The 21,389-nt window shown below is 32.2% G+C and overlaps 1 protein-coding gene across 3 annotated transcripts in view; it reads right to left on the reverse strand.

Annotated features, from left to right (window-relative positions):
- LOC142321363 (DDB1- and CUL4-associated factor 6-like) overlaps positions 1-21,389 on the reverse strand; it is a 143,822-nt gene that overhangs the window by 56,813 nt on the left and 65,620 nt on the right. For all 3 annotated transcript variants that reach the window (XM_075359388.1, XM_075359390.1, XM_075359389.1), the window contains exons 7-8: positions 14,793-14,991; positions 4,130-4,316 (exon numbers count right to left, since the gene is read on the reverse strand). In XM_075359388.1, coding sequence (XP_075215503.1) covers positions 4,130-4,316; positions 14,793-14,991 — 386 coding nt within the window. The remainder of the gene's footprint in view (positions 1-4,129; positions 4,317-14,792; positions 14,992-21,389) is intronic.

A 21,389-nucleotide genomic window follows, 5' to 3' on the forward strand; every position in this document is an offset into this window, starting at 1 on the left:
TGAGATGAACTAAGAACAGCTGACAGATAAAAACTGTACTCTTTTATAACCTCAACATTGCATTTAACAATGATGCTCCGCTTGAAGTTTCCACATTAGTTAAACAACGTTCAGTGATCTGTTTTTTGCTTTCTGAAAGTGAAAAACCAGCTAAATCTTTTCTTGAATGATTTTACAGCACGGTGAAAGTTGTACGAACAGTGGAAATTTTTATAAGTGGGTAGAACAGTTCAAAAACAGTCAAACCTCACTGACTGACAAGCAACGTCCTGGCCGGCCAGTTGAAGTGTCAACTCCTTCGCTTGAAGCCTGCATGGGCTTCACATTATTCGTGAAGACTGACGTATTACAGTTGAACGTATAACAAAAACAGTCGCAGTAAGTGTTGGCACAGTTACCATTAACAAGCTCAAATATAGCAAAGTGCAAGGTGGGTCCTGAAAGAGTTAATGCAACAACACAAGAAACAAGTGTGTACACACTTCATAGAACGCTATAAAAGGGAAGGTGACACTTTTCTAAACAAGACTTTAACGCGTGATGAAATTTGGGTTCACCATTTTGAACCAGAGACTGAAAGACAATGCATGGAATGGAAGCATACCAGCTCACCTGTTCGAAAGAAATTCAGAATGCAAGCATCAGTGGGAAAAGTCATGTAGACCATCTTTTGGGATGCCCAAGGTACCAATTTTTGTAATTATTTGGAAAATCAGCGTACAATAAAATGTCTACTACTCCGGCATGCTGATGAAAAAGTAAAGCTAGCAATGAAAGAAAAATGTCGTGGATATAAAAAAAAAAAGGCGTGATATTGCTACATGACAATGCTCCCCCCTCACACTGCCCAGCTGACCCAAGAAACCATTGGAAAAATGGGTTGGGAGATACTAACACATCCTCCCTAGTCCAGATTTGGCTCCCTCAGATTTTCATTTGTTTGGTTCACTCAAGGAGGCATTACGTGGAAAAAAGTTCAGCAACAACGAGGAGGTCAAAGAATTTGTGGGAAAGTGGCTCAAACAATACAACAAAGAGTTCTTTCCATCAGGTATAAAAAAACTAGTTCATCGTTGGGACAAGTGTATTAGTATTGGTGGGGATTATGTTGAGAATAGTAAAAGTCTCATTTTGTAAAAATACACAAGTTTTTTTCTACATCAATTTGTCTCTAATTATTGAATGTCCCTTGTACTTCTATGCATTTTTAGATATATTTTAAAAACGACCCTTGAACATTTAATAGAGAGTCTCGATATCTCACCAGATGTTTGTTATATCAACAAACATCTTTCATGTTTTTCAGGGGTAGTTTTTCATGTTTTTAGGGGTAGTTGTTACTTCTAGGTAAACCTTTTCTTTAAGGTAACAACATAAAAAAAAAGTCTACTGGAGTAATGTCAGGGGAACAAGCAGGCCAAAGAACTGGATCAGCTTGACCAAGCAAACGATCATTGTATTCGCGATCCAAAATTACTCTGGTGATAATTGAATAATGTGCAAGAGAGCAATCATGATGACAACACATCGTTCTTCTCTTCTCTAAGGGTACTGTTCATCAAGGCAACTGATTTTCTAGAAAATCTGCGAATTTCTCTCAATTCAAATTTCCATCGAAAAAATGCGGTCCTATTAACGTACAGTGTATGATTCCACACAAAACATTGATGTTCTGCTTCACTTAGCTACTGTGGATTTTGCACTGCCCAATAATGCGTATTATGTCTGTTTACTGCTCCATGATTAGTAAAACCTGATTCATCAGAAAATAGAACATTAAGAAAAAAATGTTGATATACCAGTACTTTCTCCAACGCCCATCGACAAATTAACGGTTCCTATTTTTGGCCCTCACACTTCTAGCATCACTAAACTGTTTTACAATTCTGTACAAAGAAGCACAACTTGGAATATTTCTACCAGGGAATCACAGAGCATAAAAAGCTACTTTCTGATCAATATTTCTCGTAAAGCAAAATTACCTCAGTTTTTCTCCAATTTTAAATCGTTCCATAATTTCCAATACATAGAAACTAATTAATTTAATATTTATTAATAGTTTGTGAGAAACAAAGTAATACAAAATTAATTGAAAACACTGATAATACATTCACTTAGACAAATGTCATTTGAAACCTGTACTTCACTTTTAGGCTATTTTAAAAAGTCTGCTGTGTTTACATGCTCAACTTCTTTTTCTTCTGCTTCATTATTGTAGCATAGATTGTTTTTTTATTTAAAATTTAACATCAGGTGGATGTAACTCATCAACTGGGCCAGACCTAATGCGACTAAAAACACCAATTTATAGGCCTACAGCATTTTTAAAGATGAATAACTAAAAAACTATCAACTTTAGAAAAAAAAATATGTCTGAAATAAAAATACAGGTTCCTATTAAAAAAAAATTAAGTTGACCTTTATATCAGACAACATAGGTGGTGAACTTATTTCCTCCTTGAAATGGGAAAACTAATAGAAAACATTTTTTTCCTACAATGTGTAGTTTTTGAGATACAGATGTACCTCAATTTAAATGGAACAACTGATATATAACAACATAAAACTTGTAAATCTATATATAAATTCAATGTATTTGTAATCAATATATATAACATTATTAAACTTCTAAATCTATATGTAACATCATATAATTAGTGCACGTTGAGTCCTTGAAGACTGATCAAAGACTGTTCTGATGACAGAGCCATGACCTACTAATATATTAGTACAGAGCCATGAATCTGTCAGGAGCTGTGTGAACTGTACAGAGCTGCTGAATCATCGCAAGCCAACTGCAGCCAACACAAACTGAGTGAATCCAGATGGAACCGTGTATTCGTGAAGAACTGTATGAATCTGACCATAGCCAAGTACAGCCAAACAGAGCTATCCAAAAAATCTTTAAATTTTAAATGTTTCCTTGCTGATCGTCTGGGGTCCTTCTGATTGAGGCCTGAACTGCTTCACTGTTTTCTGGGGTTCGTTGAGTTTCTTGACCTCCTGGTGGTTTCTTTTTTAGAGCTGAACCCATCTCCTCAAACTTTTCAACCTATAATGGTGCGGCAAGATGAAACATGGCAATGACATCAGAATTCCAGTTGAGCACCAACTCACGCTGTCACTGTTCTTTAAAATGCCTTCACGGCAAATGCACGTTATGCACCAGCCCTCTGATCCATGATTACTAAACGGCAGGGACAGTTGTGCACAGAAGGATGCCACTCCAACCTTTCTAACAGCTCCTCAAAGCTGCCACTACTACTTCCAAAATTTCCTGTTTCCCTGCACCACCCTGTACTTAAGAGTTGAAAAATGATGACAAAAACTCCAAAACTGAAAGTTAAAAACAAATTATGCAACTGATGAATGGAAAATTGTACTAAATGGTGTGCAAATTCAGTAATTTATAATCCTTACACAAATGTAGAGACGTGAAATAAATTGATGGATGGGCCTAAGCCCATCCTCAGTGATATTTTTTATAAACTCTTGAACTGTTTATATTTGCACAATAAAACTATTAGCTTTTTACATTTTGTTAAAATTGTTTGTTTAAATTAAAATAAAAACATTTAAAATAAATTTAAAACAAATATTTGTTCAGTCAGGAATGAAAAAGTGTTACAATAACTATTAATTTATCATATTTATAATAGTTATCGTAATACTTTTTCATTCTTGACTGAACAAATATTTGTTGTGAATTTATTTTAAATGTTTTTTACAATCTTTTAAATTTTTTACATTTTTAATTTTATTTTCAACAAAAAATATTTACAAAATGTAAAAAGCTAATAATTTTATTGTATAAATGTAAATAGTTTATAAAAAGTATCACTGAGGATGGGCTTAGGCCCAAAAGCAAAGCGATGGAGTAAAAGATTAAAGGTAAGAGTGTTTTTCTAATTCTGTACTTTGTGGAAGCTAAAAGAATATTAGATTATATAGATAGATATAAATTTATTTAATTATACATCATCAAGTAACTACAGGCTTACATCTGATTACAGTTATATTTATTTTTTAAGATGGAGTAATTAATTTTGTAGCATGTATATAACAGTGCTGTAAATAGATAAAAGTAGTAATTTAAAAAAAAAAAAAACATTAAAAACAGCAATCTTACCGTTCTGAGCTAGACATATTATCTTCATGATCATGATCATGTTCATTCTCATTTTCATTAAAAGGCTCATCCTCACCACCATGGCTAAGAGCAGCTCTTGTAGCAGGATCATTTAACATTCTAGACAGCACATCCGTCATACGCTGCATTAATGTTGCATGAAGGGTAGGCCTAGCTTGTGCAACATCTAAATTAAAACATCCAAAAAAAATTACAATGAAATTGCAAACCATACAGTAAGAGTCTCTGCAGATATCATTGCTTCCGCTCAAAAAAACAAAAATTTCTGTAATATAAATAAAACTGTTTTTTAACAAAACAATACTCATGTCAAAAAAGGAAAGACAGTACATTTTTATTATCAACACCTGTTATTAATATAGAATTTTCTTAAAAAAAAAAAATACACATTAAATATATATAACAGACAATAGATATACAATAATAGATAATAAGCAATGTTTAAGCGTTCCATATAATAAGAAAAAAAAACCTCTTACCGGCCCAATTTTATTTATTAAACAACAAATAATCATAAAAGTTATATTATTTCTGTAAACATGATATGTATTATTCGTTTTTAATAAATGAAATCGGGCCGGTAAGTTTTGTAACATTTTTTTTTCTTTTTTTACTTATTATATGGAACTCTTAAACATTGTTTATTATCTATTATTGTATATCTGTTGTCCATTACACATACTTAACATGTATTTTTTTTAAAAGAAAATTCTTAATTAATAACAGGTTTTTGTCTTTTTTCTTACAGGTCTTTGTCTTACCTTTTTTGATATCAGTATTGTTTTGTTGAAAACAGTTTTATTTATATTACAGAAATTTTTGTTTTTGAGCAGAAGAAATGATGTCTTTGAGACTCTTACCATACGGTTTACAACTTTGTTGCAATTTTTTTGGATATCACTGAATTTGTTAGATTATTCTCTTATTTTTTTTATGCATTACTGATTGTTAACTTATGAATTTATTAAAATTGATTGTCTTTCTGGAACAAACAAATTGAATTTCACCGCCAATTTTTTTTGTTGACAAGTCATATTTTTCCTTTTCACCATACCATTTTTCACTTCATACCATATTTTTCCTTTTTTAATAAAACTAGTATAATGACCTTTACAAATTGAATATCCGTGATGTAATATTGCACTTATTACTTTGTAAGTATAACCCTTGATTTTTATCATTAAATTCGATTTTACAAATTGAATTTATTCCTGTTTTATCTATTCCTTTTTTAACAAAACTAATATAACCTCTTGCAAACTAATACTTTTTTCTTTTTTTTTAAAGAAGTGGTGGGAATTAAAAAAAATTATTTCATCTTCAGTATTTTCATTTACATAAGAGCATTTACTATTAAAACACAAGCTGTAGTATTTTATTTTTTTTTTTTAATTTTATTATTTCAAGTGCATTAGCAGGTTTCTGTACGTTACTTAGTACTAACAAGTACTGCTTTCTAGCAGTGCGATTTGTAAAGGTACATTAAAAAAATGAATAAAATGACATATTCAAGTCCTGCAGTTCATCAGATGGAAAAAAAAACATTGTCTAACAAAATTTGAGGTATTTTTTTAAAGTATTCTTTATTATACATCTAACTGAACTGAAATATAATGTTTTCACACTTATTTCCATCCCACATTTTCATTTCACTGTTAGGTTAGGTCATGTTTAGAACTGTAAATGTAGTTCATTGCCTTTGTCGCCTCTTACCGACGAAAAGTTCTAACAAACAACATGATTATTAACAAATCTTTATTAATTTATCTCAATAAGTACAAACAATCAGACAAATTAAATAACATATAAATCAAAATTATAAATTTAAGAAACTACATCAAAACTCCAAAAAGCCCACCTTTCAATATGATTTTAAAAAGGTAACAAAAAAAATGCATAAATAATTCTTTCTCTTCTTTATGGAGAGTTATACGGTGACCTGGGTGAAAACAAACCACTGTTTTGTTTTTTTAATCCATTTTAGTCTACAGAATTTTAGGTTTTATTTGAAACTAAATTTAGACAATTTGATTCGAGAAAAAGTTTTTTTATGGATTTTTAAAGCGAGGTTTGTCATGACGCCAGTTATGCAGTTTAAAAGAATGACTTTGAAATTTATGTAGATTATTATTATTATTTATCCAATTTATAAGTTCCTAATTTCAAAAAGAGCGCTTGACATACCTGTTATACTACAGCTGGCATTTGTAAGGAGTAACTACTGTTCGTTTAGCTTTGAGCAGAATTAAAATTAGATGATAGGAAAATATCAGATGGCCATCTTAGATCAGTTAAATGAGAGTAAATTATTCTCTGGATACATGATGTAAAGAGATTTTAACATCCTTCTAATCTTTATAATCAGATTCATAATCTGATATGTGTTATAAACTACTCAAATAGCTCTCGTTTCTTCCCATACCATCTGTTATTGACATTACTCTTATAAAAATTCTTTTAACTTTCATTACCCACAAACACAGAGGCATAAGTGAAGTGAGATTTTACCTAAAATTATCAGATAAAAATCCATTTTTTTTTAACTCCACTAATAGAATATAGAAATGCACTTATCTCATAAAGTAACTATGTACTGTCAGCTTGACAATACTGAATTTTTTACATTCTCTCTTTAGAAAAACTAGTTTTATTACAAATCTCAATTTCAAAGTAAATAAAGTTTTTATGATTTCACTCACGTTAACCATTATGTACATTATTTTTTTGGAAAAATTACTTTCAAAATAATAACACAGATTGTGAAAAATCTACAATTCATAATCAGACAAATTTAAAAAAAAAAGGATAAGAATTCAGATGAAATTTTAGAAAATCATCTCTACTGTGATTAGTACAATAAAAGTTTTAAATTAAATCATCATTTTAAAGTGAACTATAATTTCAAAAATGAGATATTTACTCTCAATTTCCTACATATTGCAAAACAAATTCATGTAGCCACTACACTCATCAGAAGATAAATATCTGCTTCTGTTATTACAAAATAAATGTAACATTGTATTAAAATACTACAAGTCTTAAAATGAATGGAATTTCTTAATAGAAGTACTAAGTGAAATTATTTTTCACAACAAACAAAAACAAACTAAGTTTCAGTTATGTGGCATGATGAATGTTGCAAAATTATAATGATTTTTTTGGATGTCGAGATGTACTCTTGATGTACAAGCAAAAGGAATGACTTGATGTTAATTTTCACATCTAGCAAATTAGAAATACACCAAGAATACAATCAATGAGTTTTTTGCAGAATTCTTAACCTGCACAGTTACTAAAGGCATGTTTTTCAAGTAAGGTTCATTTAGAATTTGCTATCTGTATATATATATATATATATATATATATATATATATATAGGCCAAGACACAGAAATAAAAAGCTGCTTTTATGTTTAAAAAAAACTGCAGGAAACCAATTGTACCACAGTTTGTAAGATCAACATGTACACGTTTCCAACTTCTTAATTTCTTTTTGTTATTAAACAAAAAGAAATTAAATTAAATTGTTTGTCTTTAAACAAAGTTTAAAGAAAAAAAACATAATCTTTTTTTAGTTTTTTGCTTCTAATTGAAAAGTAATAGAACAATCATAGTACTTCAATGATAAGAAGTTCTAGACAAAATACCTTTAACACAAGCCTTTGAATGACTTGATTGGTCTATTTTTAACGGAAACTAAAAAAACCTAAAAAAATCCTTAAAAAGGCATTTTTTCAAAAATTCATAGCTCGGTCAATTTTGAAGCTGTAGCAATAGCTCTATGCAAAATTGTAGTCAATGATATAAATATTGTGTGCAAAATCTGGGTGCTATCGGATAATAGTTTTTGCACAATTGCATGCTGAATTTTGTATGCACCAATTTTATACCTGCCTTGCACAGTGTGCATTTTCTCCAGAAATGATATCTTTAAAAAAGATTTGGAAACTAGATAAAATTTACTACAAATCGTCATTTTACACTATGTTGTTAAAATGTGTTAAAGTAGGTGAAAAATGCACTGAACATGAGCATATTCGGTCTAGCGGCTGTAAGAATTCAGCGGTGGGAGGGTACAGCAGTAGCAAAGAAGTTGTATATATAATAAAAAGAGGATTCGGCATGCATTTTATCAATCATCACAGTGCATAATAATATCAGTAACTACTGACGATTTCAATAATGGTTTTTTTTTCATTTTGAGGTAACTCAACCCGCATAATCTGAATATGTACGATTTGATGGAAAACAATAATTAAAATACCTCTTCGACTTTTTTCATCACATATACTAGTTGTGTGCATATTCAACAAAAAAAATTGTATCTATAGATTAAAATTCATTTTTTATGTTAATAACAAGTTCACACATTACACTGAATTATCATTTTTGATTGTCTTTGTGTATAAAAATATGAAATATTGTAAAAATATAAATATAAAATATAAAAGAAATATAAAATAGAGTATGAAAATATTGTATTTTTTTCTTAAGCATTATTGTACAATGCTTCCTTAATAAAATTGAGAATAACATTCCTGTCCATTAGTTAATGTGTGTTGTTTCATACATTTCAAATTTTATATGTACAGATTTAACGTAACTGTAGATTATATATAAAATTATGTATATACATATAAATTATATATGCGAGTATACAGAATACATTTCATATTCAACTACTATACATGACAAATAAGGTCAAATAGGAACTTTAAATATTGTTTTCCACCAAATCCAACTACACATTCAGATTGCACAGATATCCCAAAATGAAAAAAAATTATTAAAATCACATCAATAGTTGCTGAGATAATGCACTGTAACAACTGTTAAAATGCATGCAACATGCTTCTATTACTATATACACAACTTCTCCACCGCTGCTGTACCCCACAACCGGTCAAGTACTTTCAGCCGCTGGAACAAATATGTTTATGTTTAGATGCATTTTTCGATAATTGTGAGCCTGAACATCCTCACCCTTAATCTTTTTCAAATTGAAGTATGTTGAAAAATATGTTATTTAATTAATAAAAATACAAGTTTCAAAAGTCGGAAAAGTGAGATTACCATAGAATTCTTCCTCAGAATCTGTAATCGCAGTAACATTGTTATCAGCTGTTTTGGGCAACTCATCACAGAGTCAAGATACAATGAAGCATGACTGGACCATAAATGATGAACTCGGGTCTTGTAGTCCCTGTATTTTCTTTTGAAAACCTAACCTAATCTTTTTCTTTTTTTGTTTTTACCTCTGGGACCACCGTATTGTTTCAAAGGACGAGATGAATGATTTAATAACTAACAGTGGTCCTGGAGGAAAAAATAAATGCTAACCCAACAACCGATTGCGAAAGAAAGTTCAGTGCCGGTAATTATGGATAATTCACAGTTATCACACGCTATGGTACTTCTGAACAGCTAGCCATAACTCAGCGCACTACAATAATAATAACATCGCAAATGACCTTTGGGCGTTTTATCAGCTATGAAGCCTACACAGATAAAGACTACTTTCAGACAACTACTAACTACTATGTTTTTCTGTTTTGTACTAGTTCAATTGTCCATCACATTCCAATACAAGAAATATTTAAGTTGAGGTAATTGTGAGCCTGTATGTACATTTCAACATATTTTAACAACATACAAGGTCTGTTCAAAAAATAACTCAACATTTTTAATTACACGCCAATGGAGATATTTAGAGAAGTATGGTTGGCAACATTAAGTTCTGCATAACCTCCTCTGTAACCATATGTTCTTGGATTATTGATATCTCATTTAGTTTTCCTATTACTGTTATTTGAGTGCAATGTGTTTAAGTGTTAGTAGCAATTTTTATAATGGGTAATTTTCTGGAAGAATGATACAATGAAAACGTTTGCATGAAACTGGGAAATAGTTTCACAGAAACATTTCAACTTTTGAAACAAGCTTATAGAGATTCTCTGGGTCATATGCAATGCAAAGAATTGACAAAAAGGAATGGCTATGCAAGTAAAGAGTTCAGCGTGATTTCTTGACTCGTCATCTGTGTCTTTCATCTGACATGCCACTTTACTTGAATGAGAATATCTCTCTCTCTCTCTCTCTCTCTCTCTCTCTCTCTCTCTCTCTCTCTCTCTCTCTCTCTCTCAGGAAAGGAAGGCAGTTTTGATGATGGCAAGGAGGGTATAGGACAAGAAAGGCAAAATATATATGGATATGAAATGGTAAAATCCTGATGCGAAAACCAAGGGTAAATCAACAATTGTAAATTGTTTATCACTTATTTTTTTTATAGGTCTTCTAAGATTTTTTTAGATAAAATATATATATATTTTTTTTGTTTTTTTTGAAAATAATATCTTATTTAATACAATATTAAATACTCAACATAATATCTTATATTATTCTATATGCATCTCTTGTCAATTTCACTAGATTGGATATTACATAATTTATTTAGTCTATGTACCTTTAACTAATGTGTATTTATCTTATATCAAATCCCACATAGCATTTACTATCACTTAATCTGTTTAGTCTATTTTCTTTGTTTAGTCTATGTAGTTGTAAATGAGTTTATTTATTTAGCGTTTGTAGATGGTACCAGACAAGGACAAAATATTTTTGTGTTTAATACAGAATATATGAAGTATGAGAGAAAATTTTAATTTGATGTAATTGGGGTTGAACAGATTAGATAGCTTACCCGGTCTCTGTTGTTCTTACTGAAACATAGATCTACAGTGATGAAATAAATAATTATTTAACTGATAATTATCACCGCTATGCTAATTGTAATTACACCTACAGGTCTGGAGATGCTGCTATATATATAGATCCAAAATCAATGCACAAGCTGATAAGATTACTATGGTTTCCACTGACTGTTTAAAATTAATTCTGATGTGAATGATTGTAATTTTATTATCTCATAGTATTTAGATTACCATAATTTACCTTTTAACATTTCTATTGATGAACTCAAAGACTACATCACGAATATTAACGATAGGATTCTTTTATATGCAGGTAATATACACGCATATAATTTGAAAACAAACGTTTTGACTGATAAATACAAATTCACTTTATATAGCTTTGGAATGGATTCACTTGTTAACGAGCCAAATCGACTGTAAGTTTAGTGTTTTTTGTATTTATTATTTGTAAATTGAACAAATGACATCTATCCAAGCCCTTCTGTTCAGCACAATGACATTACTGATCACTCTATAATCACATTACATGTAATGTAAAACCTGATATTTTACAATCCAAAAATAATTACTGTCGGCAAACATCTTCTAATCTGAAAGGAAGCAGCAGGGAAGAATGAAAATTAATAAGCTGATAGGTGAAACTGGAAGAGATAGAGAAAACAAAAGTAAAGAGAGAAAACAGGGCTATTGTAACCTATAAGCTACGAATAGCTAACAAATTTAATGACCATTTTTTAATGTAACTAATGACTTTCCTGATAAAAGCATAGATTTAGATGAAAAAAGGTCGATCAAATATAATTTATTACTTGATCAAAGTAAAATTTATCTTTCTTCAGTGTTCTTTTTTCCCCATATCATCTGAAATCGAAAAAGGTGAAGGTACTGATGGAATTAGAACTGAATCAGTTAAGATAAAAATTGAACACAACTCTTACATTCAAACATTTATCTATAATATGAGCACAGCATCTGAAAAAAAAACTGTTATCGTTCCAATATGTAAGTCAGGAGACAGCGATTGTTCCAATAACTACAGACAGATTGCTCTACTAGCCGTGCAAAGATTTTTTGAAAAACTTGTTCAGATACAACAATCAAGCTACCTTACAAAACTTAATTATCAATTTGGATTTAGAAAATGGCTCTAAATCAGAAGACACAATGTTAAATCTTCTAGCATCTATTTATGAGGAGGCTTCATAATGACAAGAAGGGTGCAAGCCTCTACCTTGACATTAGGAAAGCATTTGATACTGAAGGCACAATACTTTTTTAAGTAAACTGAATAATGCTGGGTACAAGGGGTCTGCAATGACTGATTCACAACTTTTTGGTCAAATAAGGTTCAACAAGTTCGTATTTCAGATACGGTGAGCACCGATGGTCTAATAAAGTAGGGGCACCACAGGCATAGGACTCTCAACCCAGCTGTTCCTAATTTTATATTAATAAATATTAATATGTTTCCATATTAATAAATATGTTAGTTATACTATGAATTAGTAAAGTAGGTTTCAGTATGGGATTGTGATATAGGGAGGTGTTTATTTCAAAATTAACCACTTAGGTCAGAAATTTATAATACACACAATACCTAAAACATCTCATTTGTACTCATTCCTCACTTGTTTTTGTTTAGAGATAGGGTCCCTTACACTGAGATATTTATATTTTTATAAAGTTCTCATAAAAGTGGCCAATACTCATTATAACTACACAGGTAGCAATTATAATTTAACACTTTTAACACTGATGGGTATAATTCTTTCACCAAAACCCCACGAAGAAATATAAACTGTAGATACTTACTTGTAGAACTATATATATATATATATATATATATATATATATATATGTAGATGGCTCCCTGTAAAATTGGAACCTTATATAGGACACATTGAGCAAGTAGATATTTTTAGGAGTGCATTAAAGAAATGGCTACTGGATAGTGATGATACTGAATTATTCTCAATCTGTCCAAAATTCCCAAAGATAGAGCGATATTTTTGCACTCTGCCAATTTGAAATGACCAGTTCAGCTTTATTTGCATGCGGCTACCAAGAACCACTTCCCCTCCATGACTACCATGCAAGCATGCTCTATTTTTCACTTAATTTTTCAAAGAAGTTTAAACAAGTTTTACATAAATTTTTGGTCAAAAATTTTCAACATTTGAAAGTATAAGTCTTGAAGAACAGACTGCACTTGAAAAGGACATGAAAAAGTTCTTATAAGCCAAACTAATTACAGTTTCTTGAAGAGTCTTTTTCGAAACAAATTACAATATCTCAGCAACAAATAAACCAATTTTCTTGCGTAACCACTCACTGAATTCAGAATTCCAAGAGATAACTTTGAATAATAACAAAAATACTAAAATAGTTGTATTTCAATAAATACTGGCTTTGTAAAACAACCATTTTTAACAGTTTTTCAGCTTTTTTGCAGTAACTAATTAACAGAATTCATTTAAGGGCTTAAATTATAGGCACTGCAAATGCCTACAACTTTTATTTAAAATGTTTTTGTCTAGGAAGTTTACTTTGGCCTACAAAATTGAAAAACCGATTTTCACCACCTTTGAACGACTGCAATTTTGTCCAGTTAGTGAAAATTTTACCCAGTTGCATATAAACAAGTTATACTTACCCCTAGTCTACAACCTTCCCTAACTCTACTAATTTTTTACCAAAAAAATCCCTATTGACTGAACAACAACGGAATAATTTAAAAGTATGGTTATGGTATGCAATGGAAAGTAAATAATTTATTAAATTCTTTTATTCTATTATTGTGTGCTTTATATAGAATAGCTGTTTTGTTGTAACAAATATTTGCTGGTATCTCCACACAAACAAATCTCAACAGTACCTAATTTGTCACTTTGTGTTCTATCTTTTACCTTTAATAAGTGAACCAATCTTACGAGAAGTGTCAACAAAAAAATTATTAAACTGTATATATCCTTTTAGGAAATAACTTAAAATTTCAATTTTTTAAAACGGTATTAAACTTAAGTAAAATAGTATTAAGCTTTATAGAAATTATTTTGTGAGAAATAAAAACCATGAAGAGAGAATGAGGCTACTGAAACTCTATACAAGATGTATTGAAATTGAACACAACTATGCAGAAAAATAGTAAATAAATGTAATTTTTAAGCTTAAGCAATGAATTTTGTTTTTATTTTTCAACATTGTTTTTTATTTCAAAACAAACCTTACTTTAAAATAAGCCTTGAATTTGTGCAGAGGGTTCTAATAACAATTTCCTCCCTACATTCCTTCAGTTATACGCTGCCATTACAACAATAACATTATAGTCTATATACTGATGACGTGTCACAATACCATCAGAAAATATTATGAAGTATTCAATATACTCTGCTACAGGCAAATTTCATTAAATACAAATAATTCAAGGAAATTCCAAGATATTATTGAACACGAGTCTCGCCTCAAAATGGTTTACTGTATTTATATTCATATATGTATATAAACATTTATAAATATTATTTCATATCAAAATCAAAGTGCATTACAAAAAAATTGTGGAAAACTACACATAAAGAAACCAAAATAATGTTCCCGAACATATAACAAGATCTATCTGGATAGGTAAAATAAATATTTCCAATCAATTGTTTTACACCACCACTAACCCTCAGCATAAAAGACAAAGAATTTTAATGTAATACAGTAACAACCCTGCTTTAATAATAAATGAACAAACAAGGATTAAAATGATATTTGAGTAGCATGATGATGACAATAAAGGATTGAAAATCCAGATCATCTCCATACACACTGTTTAAACTCAACAATTAAACTATATAAATTGCAATAATGAGCATTTTGAAGTAAAGTTACTTACTACAACCTTTGTTTTACATTATTTACAAAACCACTAATAAAATTACACTATACCTCCACTTCTGCCCGGTTCTCTTTCTGGTCGTGCATCAGGTCCAGTATCAGACCAGTCACCCCTTAATCGTAATCTTCTTATAGGTGGTAAACTAACAACAGGAACCTTAACATCATCCATGTCTACGCAGTTATCACCATTATCATTATCATCTCCACCACAATTATCTTGTTTTAATAGCTGTGAATGATTTTGGTGCTGCAACATTTAATAACATATAATTTCTATAAATATTAACCGACATAAAATTAACTGATTTAACCTTATTAAAATTTATTTAACAGAAAATCAATTTCCAAATATAAGTTTTTTATATTAAAATTTGAATAGATGTAATAAAACATTACAAAAGCAAGTCTTTTTTTAATTGATTTATGGCTTAAAATTAAATAGAACATTTAAATAAATCAATTGGTGGTTTAACATGTTTGATAAAAATATTAATGCTAAATAATAAAGATATAAAGATAATCCAGATAAAAACATAATCAATTCAATTTAAATTTGGAGTTTTATGGGCACTACTTACAATATAGTAGATAAAAAAAAAATTCAACTTTTGTCTGTAAGGTTGCTCCTTCTTAAAGCACCACCTTTAACACTAGAAAAAGCAATAATAAAGTTCTGTACCGATTTGCCTATTTAATGATTTATTTTACTTCTCTACGGTTATTTTAAGTACAAACATAAACTACAAAAAATACATGTTTTACAAACTAGAGTATTAAATTATCAAAAAATAACTATTAATTTGAAACATCAAGCATATCAACTGTTACAATAAAAAAAAATTGTAATAAAAATTTTCCACTAGAATCAAATTCAAAAGTTAAAATTGAGAAATATAAAACTATGATGTACATACAATAAAACAGATTTTGAAGGAATCTTGTCTAAAATTTTGGAAAATGTGAGGCATGTAAAAAATAAAATATAGATAAGAATGGAGTAAGGCAATGGGACATTAGTACAACAAAGCTCCTGGGTTGGTCTAGTGGTGAACGCGTCTTCCCAAATCAGCTGATTTGGAAGTCGAGAGTTCCAGCTTTCAAGTCCTTGTAAAGCCAGCTATTTTTACACGGACTTGAATACTAGATCGTGGATACCGGTGTTCTTTGGTGGTTGGGTTTCAATTAACCACACATCTCAGGTATGGTCGAACTGAGAATGTACAAGACTACACTTCATTCACACTCATACATATCATCCTCATTCATCCTCTGAAGTATTATCTAATCGGTAGTTACCAGAGGCTAAACAGGATAAAGAAAGTATAACAAAGCTTGTTTTTCAGTCTAATATAAACTAATTTTCCAGCGAGTTTACCTTCTGGATTTAGATTCTAGGTTCAAATCCTAGTCAGGCTTGACATTTTTCATATATTACAAAATTCATCCACCATAAAGTGACTATATCTGGGCGTAAGCCTCTTTTATTAGTAACGCGAAATTCTCAGACCTCACCAACTTGTGTGTTTTGAGTGCTCCTCAGTAAAGTTCATAAAAAAGTGGCATTTTTTGAGTGTATGGTGATAAATTTAAGTTTTAACAGTGTATTTAGTGTTGTTTTAGAGATGTATAAGTTCGGAGTGAATGATAATTAGTATAAAAATAGTTACAGTGATTTTCTGGTTTCGTTATAAAAATATGTGGTGAGCCATATTACTAGTTTTAATATACTGTAATGTACAGCAATTTAGTGGTTAGTTTTACTACTAATACTTTATAAGTTCTAAATTAAAGTTTTATAACATTAGATTTAGATTTTAAGATAGCTGTAATTAGTTAGACTTGGAAAGTGATAACCTACAAACCCATGTGGCCAGACACTAGAATAGGTTATTAAACATTGTTCAATAAAATTGTGCTAAAACTTATTGTATATTATTAAAATAAGTTAGTTTAGGACATGTGATGTATTTTTTTAAACCACAATTCTGTGTTTTAGAGTGTAATTATAGTTTTAAGGAATTTAGTTAGCATGTGATCAACTAGCAGAAGCTAGCAAGAAGAATTAGCATGGTAGTTGTACCAACATATGATTTCTTAATTTATTAATCTAAATTAATAATTCAAGAAATATTGTAGAATAATCTCGTAGCAGTACAGCACAAGATTCAAAGTTTGAAATTATAACTTAGAAAAATTCTAAGTCCAGAGGCAAGTTATATAGGAAAATACCCATTTTGTTATATCTCTCGACTAGGGCCCCCTAGCCCCAAACCTTTTGGGGTCTAGGCTGAACCCTTCATACCCCCCTCAAGTTTCATGGGAAGCATTTTTGTATTTCCCCGGACTTTTTTTAACCACCTAACCCTCTCCTACAAAAATGTTCACAAAGTTGAGATGAACCTGCACAGTGAATACGGGCGAGATCGGTGAAAAACATTGAAGATATTGGCGATAAAAAATGAAGATCAACAAGGAGAGGCAGAAATCATGATGGACGAGTCCCAGGTTGAAAAGGAGAGAGGCGCCAAGCAGCTCAGAAAGAAGCATAGCAATGACTCTTTTAACAGTGAGGAAGCTGTCCTGGACAAAGCATCCCAGACAAATAAAGCTGTAATAGATATGATAGACTTGATATCCAAACTGACTAGAGAAATGCAGGATGCTAACTAAGCATGTTGCTAAACACAGGCAAGACATCAGAAATGGTTGATGCAGACACACAGACGGATGAACCGAAAGGATTAGACGTAAGGTATATCCTAGATCAGGCTCAAAGGAAGAATTGAAAGAAGCCGTAGGAAGAAAATCGCCAGCCCAAATATACACCAGGGCGAAAGTTGTGGAGAGGACATGTCAACAGAGCTAATATTTGAGATCGACACATGTGGAGGCGGAAAAGACAAGGTATCTGAAAACACCAGAAGAAAGGCCCCAGGCATGAGGTAATGACTGGAAGGAAGACCTCCTGTCGCAGAAAGGGCGGTAAGAGACATCTCGGGAACCACGGTTGTCTGTAATGATGAAATTGAAAAAGACAACGAAGCTGGGAGACAATTACCTGGTCTTCATACAGAGAGACAAACAATCAGCGGTAGACCAACTGTTGGCAGCAACTGGGAAGATAAGATGACGTCTACAATGGAAAACATACTCTGGTTATGTTAAATAATGAAACGGGAGACCTAGTCCAGAAAGTCGCAGTACATTAGGGTAGGAAGCTTGACAGAAACATTAAAGTATACATGAAGGGAAGTCCTATGCTGACCTACTCAGGATGGTCAACAGTGGGAATGGTATGGCGCACAACATTCTCTAAGTTTGGAAAGGACAAGGGGGATACCGTAGAAGTAAGACTGAAGAACGGAGAGAAAATGGTACCAGACCTGAAAGGAAGAATGGCTGCAAGAACTCCAGCGATACAAATCGTGGGCAGAGGTGTGGCATCAAGAAACAGGTTGGCTCATATCAAGGACCTTGACATTGAAGCCATGGAAACAAAGTTACTACAGGCAGTCACAAGGGTCTGGGTGGACATACTACGGCTAGGGTCACATCACTGAGGCCAGCATACAGCGATTGTCAAAATGCGACAGTCATACTGACAGCTGCAGAAGCTTATCAGTTTACCTCCTAGTAGGATCATTGTGGGCTGCCAATCCTGCCGTGCAGAATTAAGGACGAGAGACATGCACTGCTACAGATGTAGCGACAGCGGCCATGTCACAGCGAACTGCAGGGGTCCAGACAGAAGGAACTGTTGTTTCAACTGTGCGGTCAAGGACACAAGAGGACAGAGTTTACATCACCCTCGAAATGTCTGACGTGCAATGAAAATAGTCACAGGACTGGCAGCCATGTATGTAGAACACAAAAATGAAGTGCATTCGACTTAATACTAATAGAAGCATGGCTGTCCAGGTTCTGGTGTGGCAGACAGCAGTTACCACTGATGTAGACTTCATCCTCTTGTCTGAGACTAACAAGCGCATTACCAAGAATGGTCCCTGGCAAGTTGACCTGAAAGGAGATGCTGTTCTTGGAGTAGCCTCTGGGAAATATGCAGTAGAACGCCAATCATTGGCAGAGGTTTTGTGGCAGTTGCACTGACTGTGTCCTCTCATCAAACTCAGTGTATACATCTTATCAAACTGCACTGATGATAGTTTCCAACAGCTACTACGGGACCTAGACAGACACATCAGGCCTGAAAGGTAACAGATCATACTGGGTTGAGATTTTAATATGGATGTATGAAATTAGAAGGCACCAGATCAACAAACAGGAGTTACGAGCTGGCAAACTTTCTGTCTTCCCTGGAGATCATAACCCTAAATGAACCCACTGTCCTAACATTCATAGGATGAGGCAACAGGTCAGTCCTGTACATTACATTGATATCAGAAGTACTAGGCCCCTGATGGATAGGTGAGAGATCAGTGAAGAGGAATTTGACACAGACCACAAGGCAATAGTCTTTATGGTCGGAGACAGACACCCACACCATCAGGGAGCCCCTCCAAGATGGTGGCCATCGGAACACCAGGCGCAGGCGCAATGGGTACTGGACACCACGATAGAGGAGATAGACAACGTCAAACCTCCAACACCAGAACTATTCATGATGGCGCTAGCAGAGTAGTGCAGACAGACTGCGCAACAAGGAGAACAAAAAAAAAAGGCAAGTTTACTGGTGATCAGCCAACATCGCATCCCTCTGTAGGGGACACCCAGAAAAAGAGACAAATGTTATTGCAAGCCAACAGGAGGACTGGCACTCCCCAGAGAGTACTGCAGGGAAAGCAATAGTGGGTAGAGGTATCTTCACTGGCCTCTCGCATTCTGTCAACAAAGGAGAGAGAAGTGGAAATATGGGAGGGAGACTGACTGCGATTAATCAGGAAGGACGCAACATCACCAGGCCTGCCAGGGCCTTTTCGGGTACACCCAGAGCCAAAGCAACAACTTAGATGTAGATAGTAATATTTCCTTTTCGTACATAATAATTAACCCTTGCAATTTTCTGTAAATAGATGTAATTGTGTAACGTTTTCACTAAAGTGAAAGGTACACCGATGAAGTTATATAAATAACGATATTTGTATTATATAAATAGCTGTCTTTGTATCATGTAATTTTGTAAAGTGTAATCATAACTGGAGTTCCTGCTATTGTAAACGGGAGCACTGTGTTGTATCTCCACTGAAATACATGGTGGATCACTAACAATTTATATTTGTACTAAATTATACTATGTCCCATTATTTTGTAAATAGCTGTGTCTATATTGTGTAATTTTGTAAACTGTTATAACGTGTCATGTAACTTCCATAAACAGATATTTTTTACAAACAGATATACATGGAGTGCATGCATAACCGGACCCTGCCTAGGTATAGGAGTAGGAAGAGTAGCTCCCTGGGGAGGAGCTTCACAGCATCTAGAAGCAGAGGTCGTCTTGCTTCAAGGAACCAGTGAAGACCCCGATGGAAGGTCCAAAGAGCGGACAAGATGCTGGGTGGGTGGTTTGTCTCTGCCGCATCACTTAGGGCCAGTCGAGGCAACATCTTTTAGGCGGTTACCAGTGCCCCTGAGTAGTTAAAAAAATAAGAAGAAAAAAGCATCTCTTATCACTCTGAGAATAAATAAATAAATTATTCTTACTGTAGTCTGGTATTATCATATGAAATGCGTTCAGACTGCCAATATCATACTCACAGAGTCCAAAAAATTGAATCATTACTTTCACTATCTACTAAATTCATCTAATATAACTGAATGCTATTTTCTTTAAAAATGTAATATACATTTAAAAAAATAACACAATAAAATGTAATTAAATATAACACAAAGACTACAAAGTGGTGCTTAGATTGTATAATTACCATTAAAAAACCATTAAAAAATTTAATTTATTAAACACTAAAGGAAGCATAACTATACAAATACATTGACAGAAGACAGTTCAACTGAGGCAAAATATAGCAAGAAAATGCAAAGACCTTGAATCAAAAGAGATTTTAAAATCTTGGCCACAATTGCAAATCAGTGCATACCTTAAGCAACAATGTATAATCTTTAGCATAAAAATCAAAGATTTTACAATAATCCCTTCCATTCGAACGTACTTGTCTCAAGAGTTCTAACTCAAATAGGCACAATAAAACACTCAAAAAAAAAGCCTGCGCAAAGTTTTTGTACAATCTAACCAGCTTCTCTTGATATATGAACAAGCAAATAAATATTTATTATAAAATAAGTATATCTCTACAAAAAAAATGACCTAAATTTTCACTATTTCATAAATTTTGGTTTGTTATGAACTAAGCACTAAATCATACCTCTAGCAAACTCTGCTACCACAATAATTTTCATATAATACACTTTGAACAAATTAACTGTACCTTGAAAAAATAAATATTCTTAAAAGTTACATATCTAATAAGGACACCAAATTTTTTTTAAAGTTTGAGGTACTTTTTATACACAAAATAATAAAATAACACCCTCAGCTCTCATAATCTATGCACACAGGGCAAATGCATCAAACAGAGCATGGACATCCTACATGAAATGATAGAATAAGATGATTTAGAATGTAATGCCAAAAGGAATGATAGTGTTTAATGTGATGATATGATAGGATGT

This window comes from Lycorma delicatula, chromosome 3 (assembly GCF_047948215.1).
Source record: "Lycorma delicatula isolate Av1 chromosome 3, ASM4794821v1, whole genome shotgun sequence".
Lineage (NCBI taxonomy): Eukaryota > Metazoa > Arthropoda > Insecta > Hemiptera > Fulgoridae > Lycorma > Lycorma delicatula.